The 19,067-nt window shown below is 32.5% G+C and overlaps 1 protein-coding gene across 1 annotated transcript; it reads left to right on the top strand.

Annotated features, from left to right (window-relative positions):
* Positions 1 to 412: 412 nt before the first annotated feature.
* LOC144836170 (plasminogen-like) lies at positions 413 to 10,688 on the top strand. The gene is made up of 7 exons (XM_078691397.1): positions 413 to 542; positions 3,952 to 3,981; positions 4,187 to 4,441; positions 4,711 to 4,740; positions 5,115 to 5,369; positions 9,186 to 9,416; positions 9,807 to 10,688. The coding sequence occupies exons 1-7, from the start codon at positions 479 to 481 to the stop codon at positions 10,064 to 10,066; spliced, it is 1,125 nt and encodes a 374-aa protein (XP_078547523.1). The 5' UTR covers positions 413 to 478; the 3' UTR covers positions 10,067 to 10,688.
* Positions 10,689 to 19,067: the final 8,379 nt, after the last annotated feature.

The following is a 19,067-nucleotide window of genomic DNA, read 5'->3' as shown; positions in this document are numbered from 1 at the left end:
AAGTAAGCCCCTATTCATTTCTTTCACCTTTAATATTAATTCCAAGAATAAATGCTTATTTGAAATATTGATAAAACAACGATAAAGAATAAAGTTTTGGCACGGTAAACAATTATACGGTTCGAACAAAATTGCTATTGTTCAATGACAAGAACAACACTCCTTTCTGATAATTATTTAAAAAGGTTGAGAACAAGTATTCATTTCTTTAATAATATAATTGCAGGAAAATCAAGATCAGATAGAATATGGTACAGTTATAAAACGTGTATAATAGAAAAACAAATATGAAAAAAAAAATGCTTATTGTCTGATTGGTTTACTTCTTTCTATATTAATAATAATTACAGGAACTTTAAGATCAGATAAGAATGGTTATTCAAATGTAGGCCTATATAAAGTTAGCACTGTCTGCAGACTATCGAGACAGACTTGAGTGATTGAGACAGTGACTGGTTGCTTTCCTACAGTAATAATAATGATGAGTTATCTAACATCATCATTGATATTCGTGTTTCTATTGATTTGGAATGCTCGTCGAAGTAAGTGAAACAAATATTATTTATTATGATGATGTGGGTTCCGTTATTAGTTTACGGTATACCACTAGACATGTTTTTGAAGGTTTTTATTAAGTATTTTATGTTACTATTTATTATTTCTATTCTATAAAATAATAGGGTGGATATCACCGTTCACCATCCAGCCTAGGTCGTGGTGGTTTACTTCCACTAGAATAAATTAGGCCATTTGTAGAATTCATTATCAATTATGTTTGAACGATTCTTGTACATCAGCTATTTTCTCTCCTTCGGCTCCATCCCAACAGGGTGATATGACATGTTGATAATTATCTTTAATTCTTTTTTTTTTGTATATTTAATTCAATTTGTTTGTGTATCATATATTTGTTCCTTTTTTTTCTGTATACTCACAGCTTTATACTTATTTGTTTATAAAATTTTATATTTATTTTAGTTAAGATCATGGGACTGCTGACTCTTGTAGTTACAGTAATCGTATTACTTTAGCATTCCCTGACCAATTCATCTTTGTACATTGTATACTATGTTTTGTTGGTCAAATAAATCAATTAAATTAAATTCCATCCAGGGACCAAAATGTTAAGATTTTCTTCGAGCCGAAGTTTACCAACGCGTACCCTTGAGCAAAAGGCTACGAATTATGTTCACGATACGATGTTCGAAGTTTATAACGATTAACCCTCTGTACCGTTGGGTACCTACAAAGCGGTGGTGGCAGTGGTATTAGTAAAACTAAAAGACTGTATAGCGACTAGTCCGCCAGACCTGACCTGCAGTTAGGCAGTATAGAGTTACGAGTAAAATAGTATGTTAGTCTGTAAAATATTCATATTAAAATAATAAAAAAAACAAAAAAATAGATAACTGCAATGCAATGTTACTGTTGATACTGTACATGGTTTTCGTTAACTTTTAAGAATAAAAATCTACAAATTCATCATCATAGTACATGTACTGTAGGTTTATACCTCAATGATCTAAATAATATTCCTCTTAGGCCAGGCTAGGTAGTGATGCCGATTTAGGGTCTGTTGATATTTGAAAACAGCACATTATTAGCAGTAACATGTTACAGCATTTTTATTGACAAAATATATTGAAATTAAACGTGTATTTCAATAATAGATGCATTAAAAGAAGACGCATTCCACTGAGTGTTTAACCATCTATTATATTTGCTCTTTTGGCGCTCCATAGAAACGAAAATATTGAACTTCCAGTATGCTAAATTCGCGAACGGTATACAAGAAACATGTCTGTAAAATCATGAATTTAAAGGATTTATTTGCTACTTTTTATGTGATTCTTCTTCATAAAAGTACTTATGAGGCCAAATTCTAAGGTGTGGTATTCACAATAAGTTACTTAACAAGTTTGGAGTCAAAAGGAAGTCGAAATAAAAACAGGTGCGAAACGGAACTAGCGCCACCTATCTACCTAATATGGAGCCCATGTCATTTGTATTCCTACTGTAGCAGGGAGGTACCCCCTGCTGTAAGCTAGGCCTAGTAAAAAAAAGCTCACATTTCATTAGTGGACAATAACAAATGGACTCTAGCTAGGCCTAGGCTAGTAGTAGTAGGCCTGAGGTAGCCTAACTAACAGGACTAGGCCTAGCATAGGCCCTAGAGGCTACAGAGACTTAAATAATTATACTAATTAGGCCTCCTAGGCCTAGGCCGCCTCGAAGTCTGAAGAGAAAGCAAATTAGTATTTAACTATTACTATTACTCGCGAAATAAATTACGAACGTACAAGTACGCCAACAAAATCACCTATTTTGGACAACACAATGGATGGCGCACTACTCCAATAAAATCCCCTATTGTGGACAAAAAGTCACCTATTTTGGACAGCCAATTATGAAAGTTACCTATTATGGACAAACAACAGCGCCCTCTAGTCCCTATTATGGACAGAAAGTAACCTATTATGGACAGAAAAGTAACCTATTATGGACAGTTTTTACCAACCCTATTGGAAAAATACCTCGTTTTGTGCATTCAACACGACCACAAGGAACGTGAAGCAAACACTTGCTGCGAGTACGAGTTGGTATATTCAACTTAAACAAAGCAACAAGAGAACAATCATAAACAGAATTGAATGAGTTGTATAAAAAAACGAGTGCGAGTAAGGAATCTAATGAATTTGTTCTGAACATTATAAATACGCCGAGATTGAGTACAAGAAATTGAATTAAATATGACTGAACAGTATTCCAGGTGGGGGCGCACGACTGAACGGTACAATGATGTTAATGCTCCACCATTGCCTATGAATCTACAGTTCCTCCATAACAAACCCAGCATTCTATTTGCCTTAGATACAACATAATTAACATGTAAACAATAATTTAACTTACTATCAATTAAAACTCCTAAATCCCTTAGAAAATTAACACAATCTAATTCCTGATCATTCAACTTATATTTGGTTATAATAGGCTTTGTTTTCAAAGTGATACACAAAGATTTACATTTACTTATTTTTAAAGAAAGTTTCCATATCTCAGCCCATCCCACAAGAGAATTAAAAATGTGTCTCAACCACTATGTTAATCAAAGTGTTTATTTAGTTAAAACTTGGATCCTCCAAAAATTGATAATCGCGTATTCCGGTTATCACGTGATTGATTCACGGTTGGCTGCACGCTTCGTTTTGTACACGTCCGGCGGATGTGAAATATATACTTCGCCAATTTGGTGAATAAGACAATATTTTTCACCATTTGGTTTCACAATTGCCGTTTGGCTCACAAAAAAAGGAAAAAAAAGGCGACCTTCATTTTCGTCGGTTTAGGGTCGGTCGGGCGTGGCCAACACAATAATTTTTTTGGCCTTATTAATCAGAGGGTAGGTCATTTGAAATACTAGAGTATTATTAAAACCGATTACTGTGTACGTTTCTTACTAATATTGTAACATGTAGAAGCGGCCTACGGCTTAAATCATAAAAAATACAGTGCACGTTACCGTTAAAATGTAGGCTTAAAAATTAGGTATGTACGAGTTGGTGTGGGTACGAGTTCTATTCTGAAACTAGAAAACTCAGATCTTGATATCTGAGTTTTCTAGATCTAGAACAGTAAGATATCTAAGTTTTCAAGATCTAGAAAACTTAGATATATCTGACATCTGAGTTTTCCAGATCTGAGTTTTCTAGACACCCTTAAATATGCCAAAATATATTAGTTTGTTATTTTAAGGAATACTTCAATATCTAGATAGGCAAAAGAAACAATAAAAAAAACTTTTATTTTTTTTTTACGATTTATTTAAAAAGTGTGTTTACTAGAAATGCTTAAACATTTTGGCAAATTTAAGCTTGTTTTTGTTTTTCATATACCTGCTATATGTACCTATATCTTATACTTTTTTATTCAATTATCTCTTTGTTTTTTTAGGTGAAGGAACAGGAATAATAGGAAAGAACGGTACGTCATCAGTAATTAATTCCACAATAATAAACACTTGGTCAGATTTATATATGGATGTTGACCCTCACAAAATAAAAAATAACACTCCGCAATCAAATCATTATTATTTTGTAACATATTAACGTATATCAATTTGTATCCGTTGCCCAAATGCAAAAATGCAACTCTGCGTTCATTAAACTGTTTCTTGTTTCATCATCAGAATGCTATAGGAAAGGAAATGCAGAGGACTATCGAGGTTATGTAAGTGTAACAGTCAGTGGAAGTGAATGCCAACGATGGACCTCACAGTATCCACACAAACACACAAGGACACCAGCAAATTACCCAACATTTGGATTAGGTAATCACAACTACTGTCGAAACCCAGATGACGAAAAAACTGCCTGGTGTTACACAACCAATCCGCTAAAAAGGTGGGAATACTGCAATGTTGGTTATCCTGGAGAACAATGTGGTAAATATGTCATGTTATGTCATTTTTTGTGTGTTACCAATAGTTTAATGTTTATTCTTATAATTGTGATAAAGTCAGTCAGTTCACTATTTAACTAATGTATTTGTGTTCGTATTTATTTATTTATTCATTTTGGAAAGAGAGAGCTTCTAATGATAAGATGTATATGGATGGTTGATGCTCACGAAATATTGTTTAAAAAAAAGCACCCTACAATAAAACAAGTATTATTTTTTGAATAATAATTTTATAACATTTTTTTTACTTAGATGGCGACGGGAAAAGAAGAACGGGAGAGGGTATGGTATTTAGTATGCCTACTTAAGTAGGCTTACATGCATTACTGCTACTAATTCATTGACATTGTGTTCCATTCATCTTTGATTTTTAAATATATTATTAGACTGTGTATCATTCTGTGTACAATCAACATAGTCCCAATGCGACTTCATAATTTTCATTAAAAATGAATGTGTGATTGTATGCGATGACAAAATATTAAAAAATGCTTAGTACTGTAATTAGACATCAATGAAGGCTCTCCTGTCAGACGTTGAGTTTTTATTTTGTAGAGTGCAATATTGCATTCAACCTACATCAGTTCTAAACTTTCCCTCAATTCGCAGCTTGATTATCATTTAAAACTAAAAACGATGCCTCAATTACTCATCAGAATGTTTTAATCAAGCAAATGCAGTGGACTATCGGGGCGTCGTAAGTCAGACAGTAAGTGGGAAAACATGTCAACGATGGACCTCGCAGTATCCACAATCACACACAAGAACACCATACAATTACCCAACTTCCGGATTAGGTGATCACTCATTCTGTCGAAACCCAGATAACTCAAAAACTGCTTGGTGTTATACAACCGATTCCAAAAAAAGGTGGGAATACTGCAACGTTGGTAAACCTGGATCATATTGTGGTAAATATGTTATATATATACTTGCCAGTTCTTATACTATGACGTTATCCAAATCCTTTCACTTGCACTGATGTAGGGCTAGTGTTGCCCGAAAGCTCTGCTAACTTTCTGGCTGTTTTACTTATCGTTTTGATTTAGCTTTTCGCTTTTTTTTTGTATCTCCATTGAGATCCAACCACTGATACCCACAGCATTGTCATTTTTTCAGTAATTTGCCTTTGGATTTATATATATATATATATATATATTTCTTTTACTTGCCTTGCACTGATGAAGGGCTAGTGTTTCCCGAAAGCTCTACTAACTTTTCTGGCTGTTTTACTTATCGTTTTGATTTAGCTTTTCGCTTTTTGTTTTGTATCTCTATTGAGATCCAGCCACTGATACCCACAGCATTGTCATTTTTTCAGTAATTTGCCTTTGGATTTATACATATATATATATATATATTCAGATAAGTTTACCCATGTAATCTGGGGATCTTCCGCCAATTGAGGTAAAGATAGTTATACAGTACATTGTTTAATTTACAGAATATAATACAATGTAAATATAATAATTTAAAAGTGTAAAACTACAATACATAATCGTAATATAGGCCTATCAGCATAAATAAGAAAGCTTTGTAAACATTTGCCATTATATGTCGTGACACAAAAAGAAATCAATATTTTTTTATTTTCTTAATTCCTGTAAGGCTTATGGTTGTTATTGTATACGATATAAACTAGAAACAGTCGGAGAGCCGCGTTGGGAAATATGACCGTTATCGCTGAATTTTCGACTTCGCATGACGTCATAAATTTTAGAAGCCCTCTCTCGGCACAGAAGCATCAACGTTTCGCGCGAAAACATTAGCATAAAGTATATGTCATTTAATAGCTGTTTAATAAACATTAGTAGGCGAAAAATTAACCATATATGGTAAGATCAGTTCCTTATATGTTTAAGATGTCGCAGGTCACCTAATTTTCTGAATAATTTGTTGGATTTGTTGTCAGCGACAATTTCTTTCCAAAGTTCGTGTGCGTCCGTCAAAACTGAAGTTTTCTAACAGGTGTTTGTTTACAAATTTTCCATTAGTGGGATTTGCATCCCATACAGTGAATTACCAAAAAACCGACGTATATGGATAGAGTAAGTATCAATAGTCTGTTTTACGTTAAAATTGGCTTGAAACCCTATTTAAGCTTCCTATAGCGAACATTTTAAAAAAGGTCCTCATGTCATATATTGTTACGTCTCGCGGCACTAGTTCCGTCGTGTGTGGTGCATGGTGTGTTGATTGTGGTTGTTGTAGGTGAGTATATGCACGACCTGGTGGATCGTTGTCGTATTATATCGGCCTAGGCCTAGTAACATGTTCTGTTAATAATTTAAATACTTTAGTTACAATTTAGTATTATTAAAGTATCGTTACAATCCTACTCTATATTGAAGATGCATTGGGAAGTTTTAAAAAGATAATTAAGCAAATCGCAGCCTGAAACAGGTATAGGCCTACCTATTCTATAGTTAAATATTTATTTATAGTAAAATTATTGACAACTGAGGGGTACAATTTATTTATAATATTAATAATTATTACAATAAACAGACATAAGGAAATTTTGTATTTGCTGCTTTTTCATGGTAGGCCTATATCTGAAAATGTTTTCAGGTTGTTGAATAATTATACTGTATAACGATGCAATGTTTTGTTCATATCATAGTGACAATTATTTAAATAGTTTCATTCATTACATTTCAGCTATTCATTTTCATTTTAGGTTTTTTGTTGGTATCAAGACTCGACGATTTTCTGTCTCGTTCTTCAATATGAGGTTGGACGGTGGAAGCTGTAATGGTTTTCTCGATTTCAATATCATTGCTGCAGCTGATAGTTTTTCATTTTATTCGCTAATAATAATATAACATATACATTCATACGCATTCAAGTTTTAGAAGCGTTTCAGATCAGTCAATGATAAGATATAAATTAAGTTGCAATTGATTGATTGATTTACTTTATTAACCAGAGTCACACAGATACATACAATATAAACATATAAAACAATCATAAAATCAGTACAACCGTAAGATGCACGTAAGTTAATATGATATAGGCCTAGCTAGTTTGTTATGTTTGATGAACAAGGTGCTATTTAAATAAAAGCAAGTTTTTATATACAGTAGTAGTATTTACTATTTATATCAGTATTGTTTGAAAGATATTTGTATTAAAAACTGCTTTTTCACATTCTGTATACGTAAACAAAAAATTGGTGTGTGAAATGCAAGTTGTATCTAATAAAGTAATATTTATATACAAGTGTGACATTTACTGCCAGATACTGAAATACTGAGTACCAACCAATCACTGTAAAAATACTCAAGTAAATGATGGACTTATATTTTTATATCTTGGTTTCAGCTGGGCCCATAATTATCTTTTTTAAAAACATGACCATATAAAAATACACGTTTGAGTCTCTGAAACAAACATGCCCAATTTTATAAAACATTCCCCATATATAAATTGAAAATTTTTTTTGTTTTTCCATTTATTGTTTTTTTAACAGTTTTTTATTTGTTCTGGGCCTAGTTTCTCCTTCAGGCTTCTTCTTGCTTGGTATATGAGCAGAGCTGGGATAGACCTACCACCAGCCTAGACTATAGAATACCCAGCTACTATTATTAACACTCACTAGGGTAGGCCTACCTATCTAATATAGTATTATATCAGAATTACTCAGCCTAGCTAGGCCTAGAAAATACTATTTTTAGGCCTAGCTAGGCTAGAAATCAAGTAAGTAATTATAGTAGGTAGCCTTTCCTAGCTCAGAAACCAAATAGAACAATAATCGGGGAGCAAATTGAAATCTTAGGCCTATGACGTAATACACCTGCATGAAAACCGTATTGAACACAGACACGATTCGGTCCGGGACGATTCGTACCAGCTTCGTAAAACGTAAACAAAGTTTCAAAATGGCGATTTTTCGATCGAAACAGAACAGAAATGTAGTAGGTTTGGTTTGATTAGTGGGAGTTGCATCCCAAGAAAGCTTAAAATTAGATTTTTATTTTAATAGATAGCTTAATAGTTTATCTTGAAAGGATTTTAAATTCGCTTTGAAACCTTATCTAGAAAATATGAAATTTAATGATTTTTTACCATCATTTAAAAAAAAATGAAAGTAAAAAAGTTTATACATGAAATAATGATATTTCTTGAAACAAAAAATCTGTGGAATTTAGATCACAGTTTTTATCATTATTTACGCTTGTAGTTCAACTATTGAAATACGTTTATTGATTTCATTTAATATCAAAATTATACCATTTTCTAAGTGTACTAAAATAGCAAAAATTCCAACATTTTCCACGAAGCGCGCCCTCACAATGAATGAAATCAGTGATGCGTTACCAACGCGGCTTTCCGACTGGAAAAGCTAGAGTGCATACCTCCGTCTACTGTAAAATTCCCCTACATAAGATTTCTCCGGAAAATATATAAACATCACTGGCACAGAAATAATTCTAAACCGCCCGGTGATATGCTGAAATTTAATTAATTTGAAACGATAAAGATGAGGAAATCTGTGAGAATGAGAAAAAGTCGCCCCAACCGAGATTCGGTCCGGATTGCCTCCAAAATGTAATGGAGTGGTCCGTGACCACATATCTATCTGTGTTTTCAATTTGTTAAAGATCTTGCAATACATTTGTTAGTAATGCTGCTAACAAACAGACACACGATATCGACTACATAACCTCCCTAGCGGAGGTAATAATTCTTTCCTAATTGAAAGGTTTACTCTTTTCGTCATACAGAATGTTATAAGAAGCGTAATGCATATGACTATCGGGGCTCAGTAAGTGTAACAGTCAGTAGAAAGAATTGCCAGCGTTGGTCCTCAGTAACTACATACAGGGCATCCGGTTTAGGTGATCACAACTTCTGTAGGAGCCCACTAAATCTAAAAAGTAGAGCTTGGTGTTATACAAATGTTCAAAACGCAGCATGGGAATACTGTAATGTTGGAAATCCAGGAGATCATTGTGGTAAATATTAGTAATTTAAATAATCCCTTATTTGCAAAGATCATCTAAAGAACAGAACATAATCTGCATTTTGTCTGAGATTCTAAGCATCGAATCAAAACACGGATATTTGGCAAACCATTAGCCTAAGCAAAGACACTGTTTCTTATTCTAATACATTCACCACTGATTTAGTAATAAATAAAGTAAAAATTATTATTCGTAAACACTATTCTTCAATTATGGTAAATTCATTTTTAAATAATTATACTGATACAAAATTAAAATTGCTCACTTATTTTTTTAAACCGATATGCGAATGATGTTTATCTGAATGTATACACAATTAACTTTGATCATTGTCATTGGTAAATCAGAGTCTATATGACTTTCTTTTTTACTCATCGCCAGAGTGCTATACGAATGGACATGCAAAGGACTATCGAGGCTTTGTAAGTGTCACAAAGAGTGGAAAGAAGTGCCAGCAATGGACCTCGCAGTCTCCACACAAACACACAAGGACACCAGCAAATTACCCAACATTTGGATTAGGTAATCACAACTACTGTCGAAACCCCGATAATGTAAACACTGCATGGTGTTATACAACCGATAGCAGTAAACGATGGGAATATTGTAACGTGGGTAATGCTAAAAACACATGTGGCTAATGTAACACTTTATGATGGTCATACCTAAATCCTCTTTTTGAAAAAATGATTAACTTTACATTATTTGTAGATTAACATTAATTGTCATTTCCAATGCCGTAATTAGCCTTTATTAAAATATTTCATTCCTGTAAAACCTTTTATGATATTCGAAGTTAATGTTTACTCGAAAGCTCTTTTGCTGTTTATCATTGGGAAATATATAATATCCCGATCTATTCTTAATTTTAGACCGTGTTTTTGATTTAAATCCTTTATAAGTTAAAGTAAATAAGATTATTTTTTAACTTTTGACCTGAAGGACAAATGTTTGCATTTGGGAAATTGTAGTTACGGTAACTATTTTTCATGCGCACATTTTTATTTTTATTAGGCCTAACTACGGTATCTGAATAAATAACCAATAATGTTTGTTATGGCTGCGGGAAAACGACCTTACTTGATCTAATTATCTAAATGTATGTTGATCTTCTTGCATTACTCTAACAAATATCATATTAAGTAATCTTAAACAGGAGAACATTAGATTAATGGAGAAAAAAATCCGATTAAGATGTTTGTGCAATGTGGTTAAACTTCATTACAAGCTCCGATTTACACTAATCCTCCCTCTGTTTTTTTTTTAATAAAGTGTGTCATACCCAAGTCATGTGTATTAATTTGTATAATTCCTAACGGTCACTCATTTATTGTTCCTGGATATTTGTCTTTCAAGTTGTAATGTTTGCATGTTTTTTACTTATTTAGGCTTATTTTTCTGCTTTCAAAATTATTAAACTTTTTTAAAACAATTTTCTGGAAGAAGGTACAATTTGTCGTAAGTAAGTAAATTGTTCTTAAGTACGGTAAATTGTATGTGAAAAGAAGTAAATAAAAGCTAAATTTAAAATGAAATGAAACATTGTTTAATATTAGTGATTTACTACAGATAAACAATAAAGATAAGGACATATATTCAGTTCTATAGTTACTATTCTGGAAATTAGCAGACTTATATAAATTCAATGAACTACAAGGAATTACAACATCGGCAATGCTGTACTCAATACGATGCCTTAACCTTTTATGTTTATTTATATCATTATCTGGATATACAAAGTATGAAGCCAGTAACCCTTTCGCTTTCTATTGAAAAGATGGACATACTTATATCATTTTTTAGAAAAATCAAAAGGCATCGATCCAATATTATTGCCAATGAAGACAACGGATCATCTATCACAACATTCTGGTACAATTTATCTTTTTTTGCCATCCTGGTGATTATCAATAATAACAATCAATATGAGCAAACATAATACCTACTCATCACCGGAGATCAGTTTTGAGTTTATAGACATCATCTGCAATCCCACCGCGTACTTACACACCTAAACAATGCTCATTGACCTTAACCTGTAGATGTGCAGGAAACTTTGTTATATGACGTTAGAGTCGCAATTTTATGAAATGTTTCATTTCATTTATATTGTCTCCATAAAAATATAACAAGACCATATAGATGGCTGTAGTCGCGTGATAAAGTTAGTGTTTACCGACCGACCGACCAACCAACCGACCAACCGACCGAAATTGCTGAACATGTTTAAAAATGTTGAAAATGTTTAAAAACATTTATATTTTTTGTTATTTTTTTATTTACAAGTGCGTAGCCTGTCACTTTTGACGTGCTCGTATAACGTAATTTCGAGTTCAAAAGTGAATCAAATATGTAATATTATTAAAGATGTATTGTCCCTTTGACTAATTCCAAAAAAATAAAAAATACAGACAGAAACAGACTTCAAAAAAGGGTGGGTCATTTTGAAGTATCATAATAGTTATTAACTATCACCAAAAATTTGTTGAAAAAAAAATCATTTAACTGAAATACAGACGTTTTTTTGTTAAAAAAAATAACTTTGACTTCCAGTCAAAGTTTTTGATCAAAACATATCCCATAATGAAACGCGCTTGTTTGGCTACTCTGTATGCATAATCATAAAACTTCCTCACGATCTGTGTAAAAATACCTTCTCAACCGTGACGAGTTGTAAACAATCCTAATTAGCATATGCATAATGCGTACTCGTGGTTTAAAATCTTTGTTTACTTTCGCTCGCGACGATTTTCCAGACGAAATGTAATCAAATCAATTTACATGTTAATTACGTAAACTTGTTGTTTTTGAATCGAATTTTCGACTTAAAGTGAATAACTTTAATATTACTTTGATATGGCCAAGTTAAATTTAGAATATTTTGATCTTCATTTTTTTGTGTTTCAAAGGACAATACATCTTTAAAGAAAGGTTGTAAAACAGAAATCGGACAAAATAGTGCATATTAACATTTAACGCGCAGTGCGCGTGCACAACTCTGCGCACAACAACAAAATAATAGAAACAGTTTTGCAGAAATACATATTGTTGTTTATTTCTTGCCTTGATTGGTGTAGGCCTACTTCCAAATAACAGAGTAACATGAATACATTATTGATAGAGTTTCTATCAATATTGTATTCACGTTTTCATATGTCATTAAGTACATGATTACGTTTAATGATCATTGGATACTCTATGACTGGAATAATGGTCCGGTATTGTGTGTAAATGTAGGTTATAGACCCATCCCCACCATTTTTCACACAGTGCCCTTAAATTAATAATTATATATAATCTAAAATAAAAGTATGCCCTTATACAAGGAAATATTTGATTTATTGACACCAATTAACACTGTCCTGAAATTCTTTGATTTTCATTGAAATAATTTATTTAGATAACAATAATTATTTTAGTAAACATTTTTGCCGTTAAACGTTCTTGTAATTTTATCTCAAACTTAACTTTAAAATACTAGGAATTAAACCATTTTCCAGTATGGTCTTTGACCGGACAGTGCAGAAATACATAGGCTATTTGTAGCGTTGTTGTCCTACTCGATGAGCACGCTTGTTCTGATATGACACACGACAAATGAAATCATTGCTAGGTAATTAGTTAACGATAAATATTTTTTAGTGTGAATTTGTTCATATATAGTGTGGTATCATGTTTGGGTTTCACTGACTCATGTGTGATGCACATTGTTTTATAAACCGCTATGCATTGTTTACATCGTTCCTTTCAAGCTCCTCTTACTTTTTAATCCGCATAAGGATTGGTCGTAAAACACCGCCCTCACTCACAGATTGGTACTAACATACATTCCTACTTGATTTAAATATCAATCATTTTGTACGTGTTCAATCTACCACACAATCCAATACAAATCACTAATACACGCTAACAAACACAACTTGTGCTTTATTCCACTGTGTATCACAGTATTGTAAATGTGCAATGTCCGTGAAGTTATTCACTATAGTTTCTAGTTCCTTGTCTTCAAAATCACTAAGTCTAATGGCGACAGGAATCTTTCCAGAATCATCAGGTATGTAAAGTTTAGTCAAGTTTACGTAATCAATGTACTTTATAATTATTGTCATATACATTACTAAGTATTACTTTGAATAACTTAACTTAGATAAGTACGACAACGTTGATTATTTAGACCGAAAACGTTTGGGAAAGACTATAATGCCTACAACTATTTTGGTTATTCCACCAGGGAGTTGACTCCTTGTTTATTCTTATCCGTTTGCATTGGCTACTTTACCGTAGCACACTTCAATTGCATTCAGTTTGTAATTATACTATGTTAAGTAAAATGAAGTATAAACTGTGGCATATCCTACTATTATGTCAGTTTGTAGAAATAACTGGTCAGGTATATTTTCTAAAATGGTAAGAAATAATTAATATCTGGCATAGACCTACTCACCATTAGCCTCTTTGTCTAACACTTGTTGATATATATTGAAACTTTACATGGCCTCTTGAAATACAAGTATTATATTATACAACGCATTTTTTTTTAATTTGTAGAAAACTAATTTTGGTATCATACCGAAGTCAATTGATTTATATGTTAAACATTTTGTTTTATTATATTTTCTTTTAAATTGCTACTCGTATCAGGCATTATGATGGCAGTGGCAGATCCAAAGATTTTGAAATAAACATTATAAATACTGAACTGATGCTAATCAGGGAAGGGTAAATCTCTCACTATTCTCTCTGATCTAATATTTCATTTTATATTGTCGAAATTATTGCCGGTCTATTTCCTATCTTTTCCTTATTTTTTAGATTTGTCTAAAAACCCTTTAAGTACCCCACTAACAGATGATATATTAAAGAAATTCATACATAGAATTTCAATTATTTTGTTCGTGTTCAATATACCATAAACACGAATGCAATAGAATAGTGATATACAATACAATTCCATACTCTGTTCTTAATATACAATATAGTCATTGTGCAAGGTGAGGTTAGTACTAGATGGTACTAGATACCACGTTAGCTGCTTTGTCTAATGACGATTTCATTGAATATGAACACTGGTATGTATAGTTTGGAAAAACTAGCAAAGTTATACTCTCACTCGCGTCATAGGAAATGACACTTATATAATGTAGTCATTCTATTTTAAATACAGGTTAATTTACACCAGGGCAGAGTTAAATTACTTTTTAATGTTATTGCTATCAGTGGTGGCACCAGTGGTAGACTTGATCTTTTGTCCGACAGAGGACGGAGCTGTCGCGATAGAGGACCTGGCTGGTTGTTGCCAACACCTTTCTTCAAATTACACGTTCATACAGTTGATAAAAAACAATTGCAGTGGGAATCAAGTCCTAACAATTCCATAATTATTCCATTGGCACAGATTGATATTTTATAACTTATTAAGTTAACAATATATCTAAATAAAAATGAAATGTAGTGCACATCTGAAAGATAATATTGCCACGTTCAAAATGTATATTACTAATACAAAAGTTGAAATGACCATGCATACACGTTCTGAAAACAGTCAATTGTTTCCAGTTTATTTTAGTACAGAATTTATAAAAAATAAAATGCCAACAACAATATTAACAAATCATTATCTCAAGCTTACAGTTATTAGCTGACAAACAAATCCACTAAGTATTCCATCAACATCAGTACAATTGCTTAATAATTGTAATAGTACAACAGAGGAAATACCCAATTACAATTATATTACTGAATATCATCATGACTTTTGAATAGTAGATTTAATGTCCCTGTTTTCATCATATAGCTCTGACATCATCAAAATATAACTCAACTCACCTTATGATTTGAATTTCAACAAGTGTTCCAATTATTTTTACAATACAAACAAATTACTTAAATAAAAGTGTATGTTGCACAGACAACATTGTTTGAATATCTTTTCAACAACTTATAATTGTATTACAAGCATCTTACAGGCCCATTTTATTAGTTTAGGCCGTTTTAAACAAACAGATTTTCATAAATATATTTTTTTAGTCCTACTCGAGAAGCAAGCTTACTGGTATTATTTATTAATACAAACGTTGATGAGAAGCAACTGTCAGTAATAACGTTTAATTGGTGTGTGTTTATACATCTAACAGTACCCACACTCCGGTAAGAAATTTGCGCTTCAAATGGCGATCAAAAATATACCTAAAGTTTATCTTCCAAGGGCTAATAAATTTACCTACTTGTGTTATACCAAATATTTATACTGGGTGACTGAGAGATTGGAATGTTCCATTTTATCGCCAATCAATACGTTTTTTATAAACGTATATTAAATCTCATAACTCTCTTTTAACACAATTTGGTCTGTCTTCAACATTATGATGCTGTACTCGAGCTGTCTGGTCGTTTTCAGCTATTAAAAACAATTATCGTAGAAGGAGATAGGTAAATGCGAAGCACTTTCTTGTTTTTGTGTGCGGGTATTTTTAAGATGGACATCCAATAGACGGTGTATACTAAGATCGGAAAACACCCCTATTTTGGGACAAATCGTTGAACTTAAATTCGTTTTAATTGTCAATAACTAATTATCTAACTCAATTTAATTAGTAAACAGGGTTACATCAGGTGGCTAAAATCAGTACCGAAAGTACGAACCAAATTTATATACTATCGAGTAAACAGTCTAGAAGTAACGCGAGATTTAACGAATTTTGCCCTTACGTAAATTTATATATAGATGTGATGTCATTTTGGGGGTTTCTTTGGCCCATGATTGATACACAAACATAAATATTGTAAACCGGTCTTCAATACACCATCTTCCCTCTAATTTTAATCCGCATAAGATTTGTCGTAATACCTCTTTAATTTATAGCAAATTCTTACTTAAATTATAATCATTTTATTCGTACAAACGATAATCCAATACAATCACTAACAAACACAATTTATTTGTGTTTGTAGTCCTAAAATTCCGCTGTCTATCACAGTATTGTCAATGTGCAATGTCCGTGGAGTTGTTGACTTATAGTTTATAGTTCCTTCAACAAAATAAGGCTGACATGATTTATTTTCTACAGAATAACCAGGTATTTAGGCCTAAAGTTTATAGTCAAATACGTAATCACTTTGTAACATAACACATTTTGTAATTTGTTTTTCTGTCTAATTTTCTTTTTTTATTTACTGTATACTTGTTGCACATCTAATTGAGATTGTGCCTCTGATATAAAAGAGATACAATAAAGTTCAGTTCACAATTAAAAGTTCTTGTCTTGTATAACTAAATAACCAGGGAAGAGTGAAATTACAAAATGTCACTCTTTTCTGAAAAAACTAAGTAGGTTAGATTCTCGAAAACTAACTGTTGTTACTAATTACAGGTTTACTTAATAAATAATGATATTTTTATTTGTATTTTCTTCAAACATTTACTTTTATTTTCATTCGAATTAACTCTCGATCAGCCACTATGGGTCGTATAATGAAGAAGTAAACTTAGTCCGTGGTCACACGGATTGATGTTATCAGCCACTATGGGTCGTATAATGAAGAAGTAAACTTAGTCCGTGGTCACACGGATTTATGTTATCAACCACTATGTGTCGTATAATGAAGAAGTAAACTTAGTCCGTAGTCACACGGATTTATGTTATCAGCCACTATGGGTCGTATAATGAAGAGGTAAACTTAGTCCGTGGTCACAAGGGTTTATGTAATCAGCCACTATGGGTCGTATAATGAAGAAATAAACTTAGTCCGTGGTCGCGCGGATTGATGTTATCAGCCACTATGTGTCGTATAATGAAGAAGTAAACTTAGTCCGTGGTCACACGGATTGATATTATCAGCCACTATGTGTCGTATAATGAAGAAGTAAACTTAGTCCGTGGTCACACTGATTGATGTTATCAGCCACTATGTGTCGTATAATGAAGTAAACTTAGTCCGTGGTCACGCGGATTTATGTTCAACAATATGATGACTTTATTTAAACATTGAAAATGAGTGAATTTATTTCCTTATGCTTTCAAGTATACTACTGTAGTATACTAAATATTTGTTAACGTTAAATCTACTATAAAATCGTATAATACAATCATTGGTATGCCATTACAAACACGACTGGCTTTATAATAATGACTCCTTTACCTGATATCGACTCTACAGCTCACTATGTCGGTCGGTTGGTCAGTTGGTCGGTCGGTAAACACTAACTTGTATATGACCTTATCTTGATATCAGTTTAATCTAACTAAGTCAATTTTTCACAGTATATTCCTTATGGCCAGGAATCGATGTGATTATGTTTTCATGGTGCGCAATAAAAAATTACGCGGTCTACGCACGATTTAACGAAATCACATTTGTAATCATATCTTCACAAGCATGAATCACAATTAAATAAAATTTGGTAGTCATAAATTTCAGGGCATAAATCATCATATGGCAATACAATTACGTGCGTAGCGCATGCAATGCATGCGTACGCGCGCTTAAAATTGTCAAGATTTATTTTCGATGAAATAAGAGTACGTTTCAGGCAATTTTAAGCGTTTAAAAAATTGCCATGAGTGCGCAGATTTTAGCACGAGCACTGCGCGTTAAATCTTAATACGCACTCTTACGCCCGATTTCTGTTTTCTTGACTTACTTTTCAACTCGAAATTTACGTTATACGAGCACGTCAAAAGTTAAAAAATATAAATGTTTTTAAACATGTTCAGCAATTTCGGTCGGTTGGTCGATCGGTTGGTAGGTTGGTCGGTCGGTTGGTCGGTCGGTAAACACTAACTTGAGCACGCGACTGCAGCCATCTATATGGCCTTGTTAATTCACAATTGTCAATGTGCAATATCCGTAAAGTTATAGTTACTAAATACTAGTTTCTAAGTCTAGCGTACTGAAATAGTTATATAATTAAATATTCAAAATCAGGATTGTGATTTATCAGTAAACTTTTGGTACTGTACGTGAGTGTCGAGAGCAGGAAAATAGGTGCATTTTTGTTTTGCTTGACAAAGAGAGGTTGACTTAGATTCCCCGTATATATCTTGTACATTATCATTAATAAATAATTGTAAAATAAACTATAAAATTAACAATAATGTTGAAGTCTATTATTGTGAAATATTATTTGAATGTTCGAAAATTATTATATAGACCGAAATCTGCTCTAAAATGTAGATAGAAATTCAACCCTAATGTACTGTACTGCAATTTCTTAATACTTACAATGATTAACTACTATTTATATTTTTGTTTTACAGAAAGCCCATAAATGGCATCATCTGAAACTAATCCTGAGTTCAAAATATTGAAGTCTGATCTTAGTAGATATTTTGAGGGTGAAAGATTGCTATGGTTGAAGTTCATACTATTTGATCTTTTACATATAGGAGACCTTACAAAACCAAATGCCATTGGACATGATTTTTTCAATGAACTACATGTCACTGGTAAAATTACACCTAATAATGTAAACATTTTATTAGAGGTTACCAACTTATCTGAATTGAAAGAAGCAGAAGATGTTGTACTCCAGTATATTAGAAATAATAATGCTGAAAAAACAGAAGAAGAAAGGATATCACTACGTCGAAAATTCATGTTTAAGACGATGCGAAATGTTGATACTGAAGCGTTAAACAGGGT

The sequence above is a fragment of the Antedon bifida genome, chromosome 2 (genome assembly GCF_963402885.1).
Source record: "Antedon bifida chromosome 2, ecAntBifi1.1, whole genome shotgun sequence".
Taxonomy (NCBI): Eukaryota; Metazoa; Echinodermata; class Crinoidea; order Comatulida; family Antedonidae; genus Antedon; species Antedon bifida.
The sequence above is the reverse complement of the archived record's forward strand: the minus strand, read 5'-3'. Positions and strand labels throughout refer to the sequence as shown.

Coding starts and splice junctions, on each gene's coding strand:
- LOC144836170 (XM_078691397.1), top strand. CDS start 479: ATGATGAGTTATCTAACATCATCATTGATATTCGTGTTTCTATTGATT. Junction 3,982..4,186: donor AGGAATAATAGGAAAGAACG/GTACGTCATCAG, acceptor TTTCATCATCAG/AATGCTATAGGAAAGGAAAT. Junction 4,442..4,710: donor TTATCCTGGAGAACAATGTG/GTAAATATGTCA, acceptor TTTTTTACTTAG/ATGGCGACGGGAAAAGAAGA.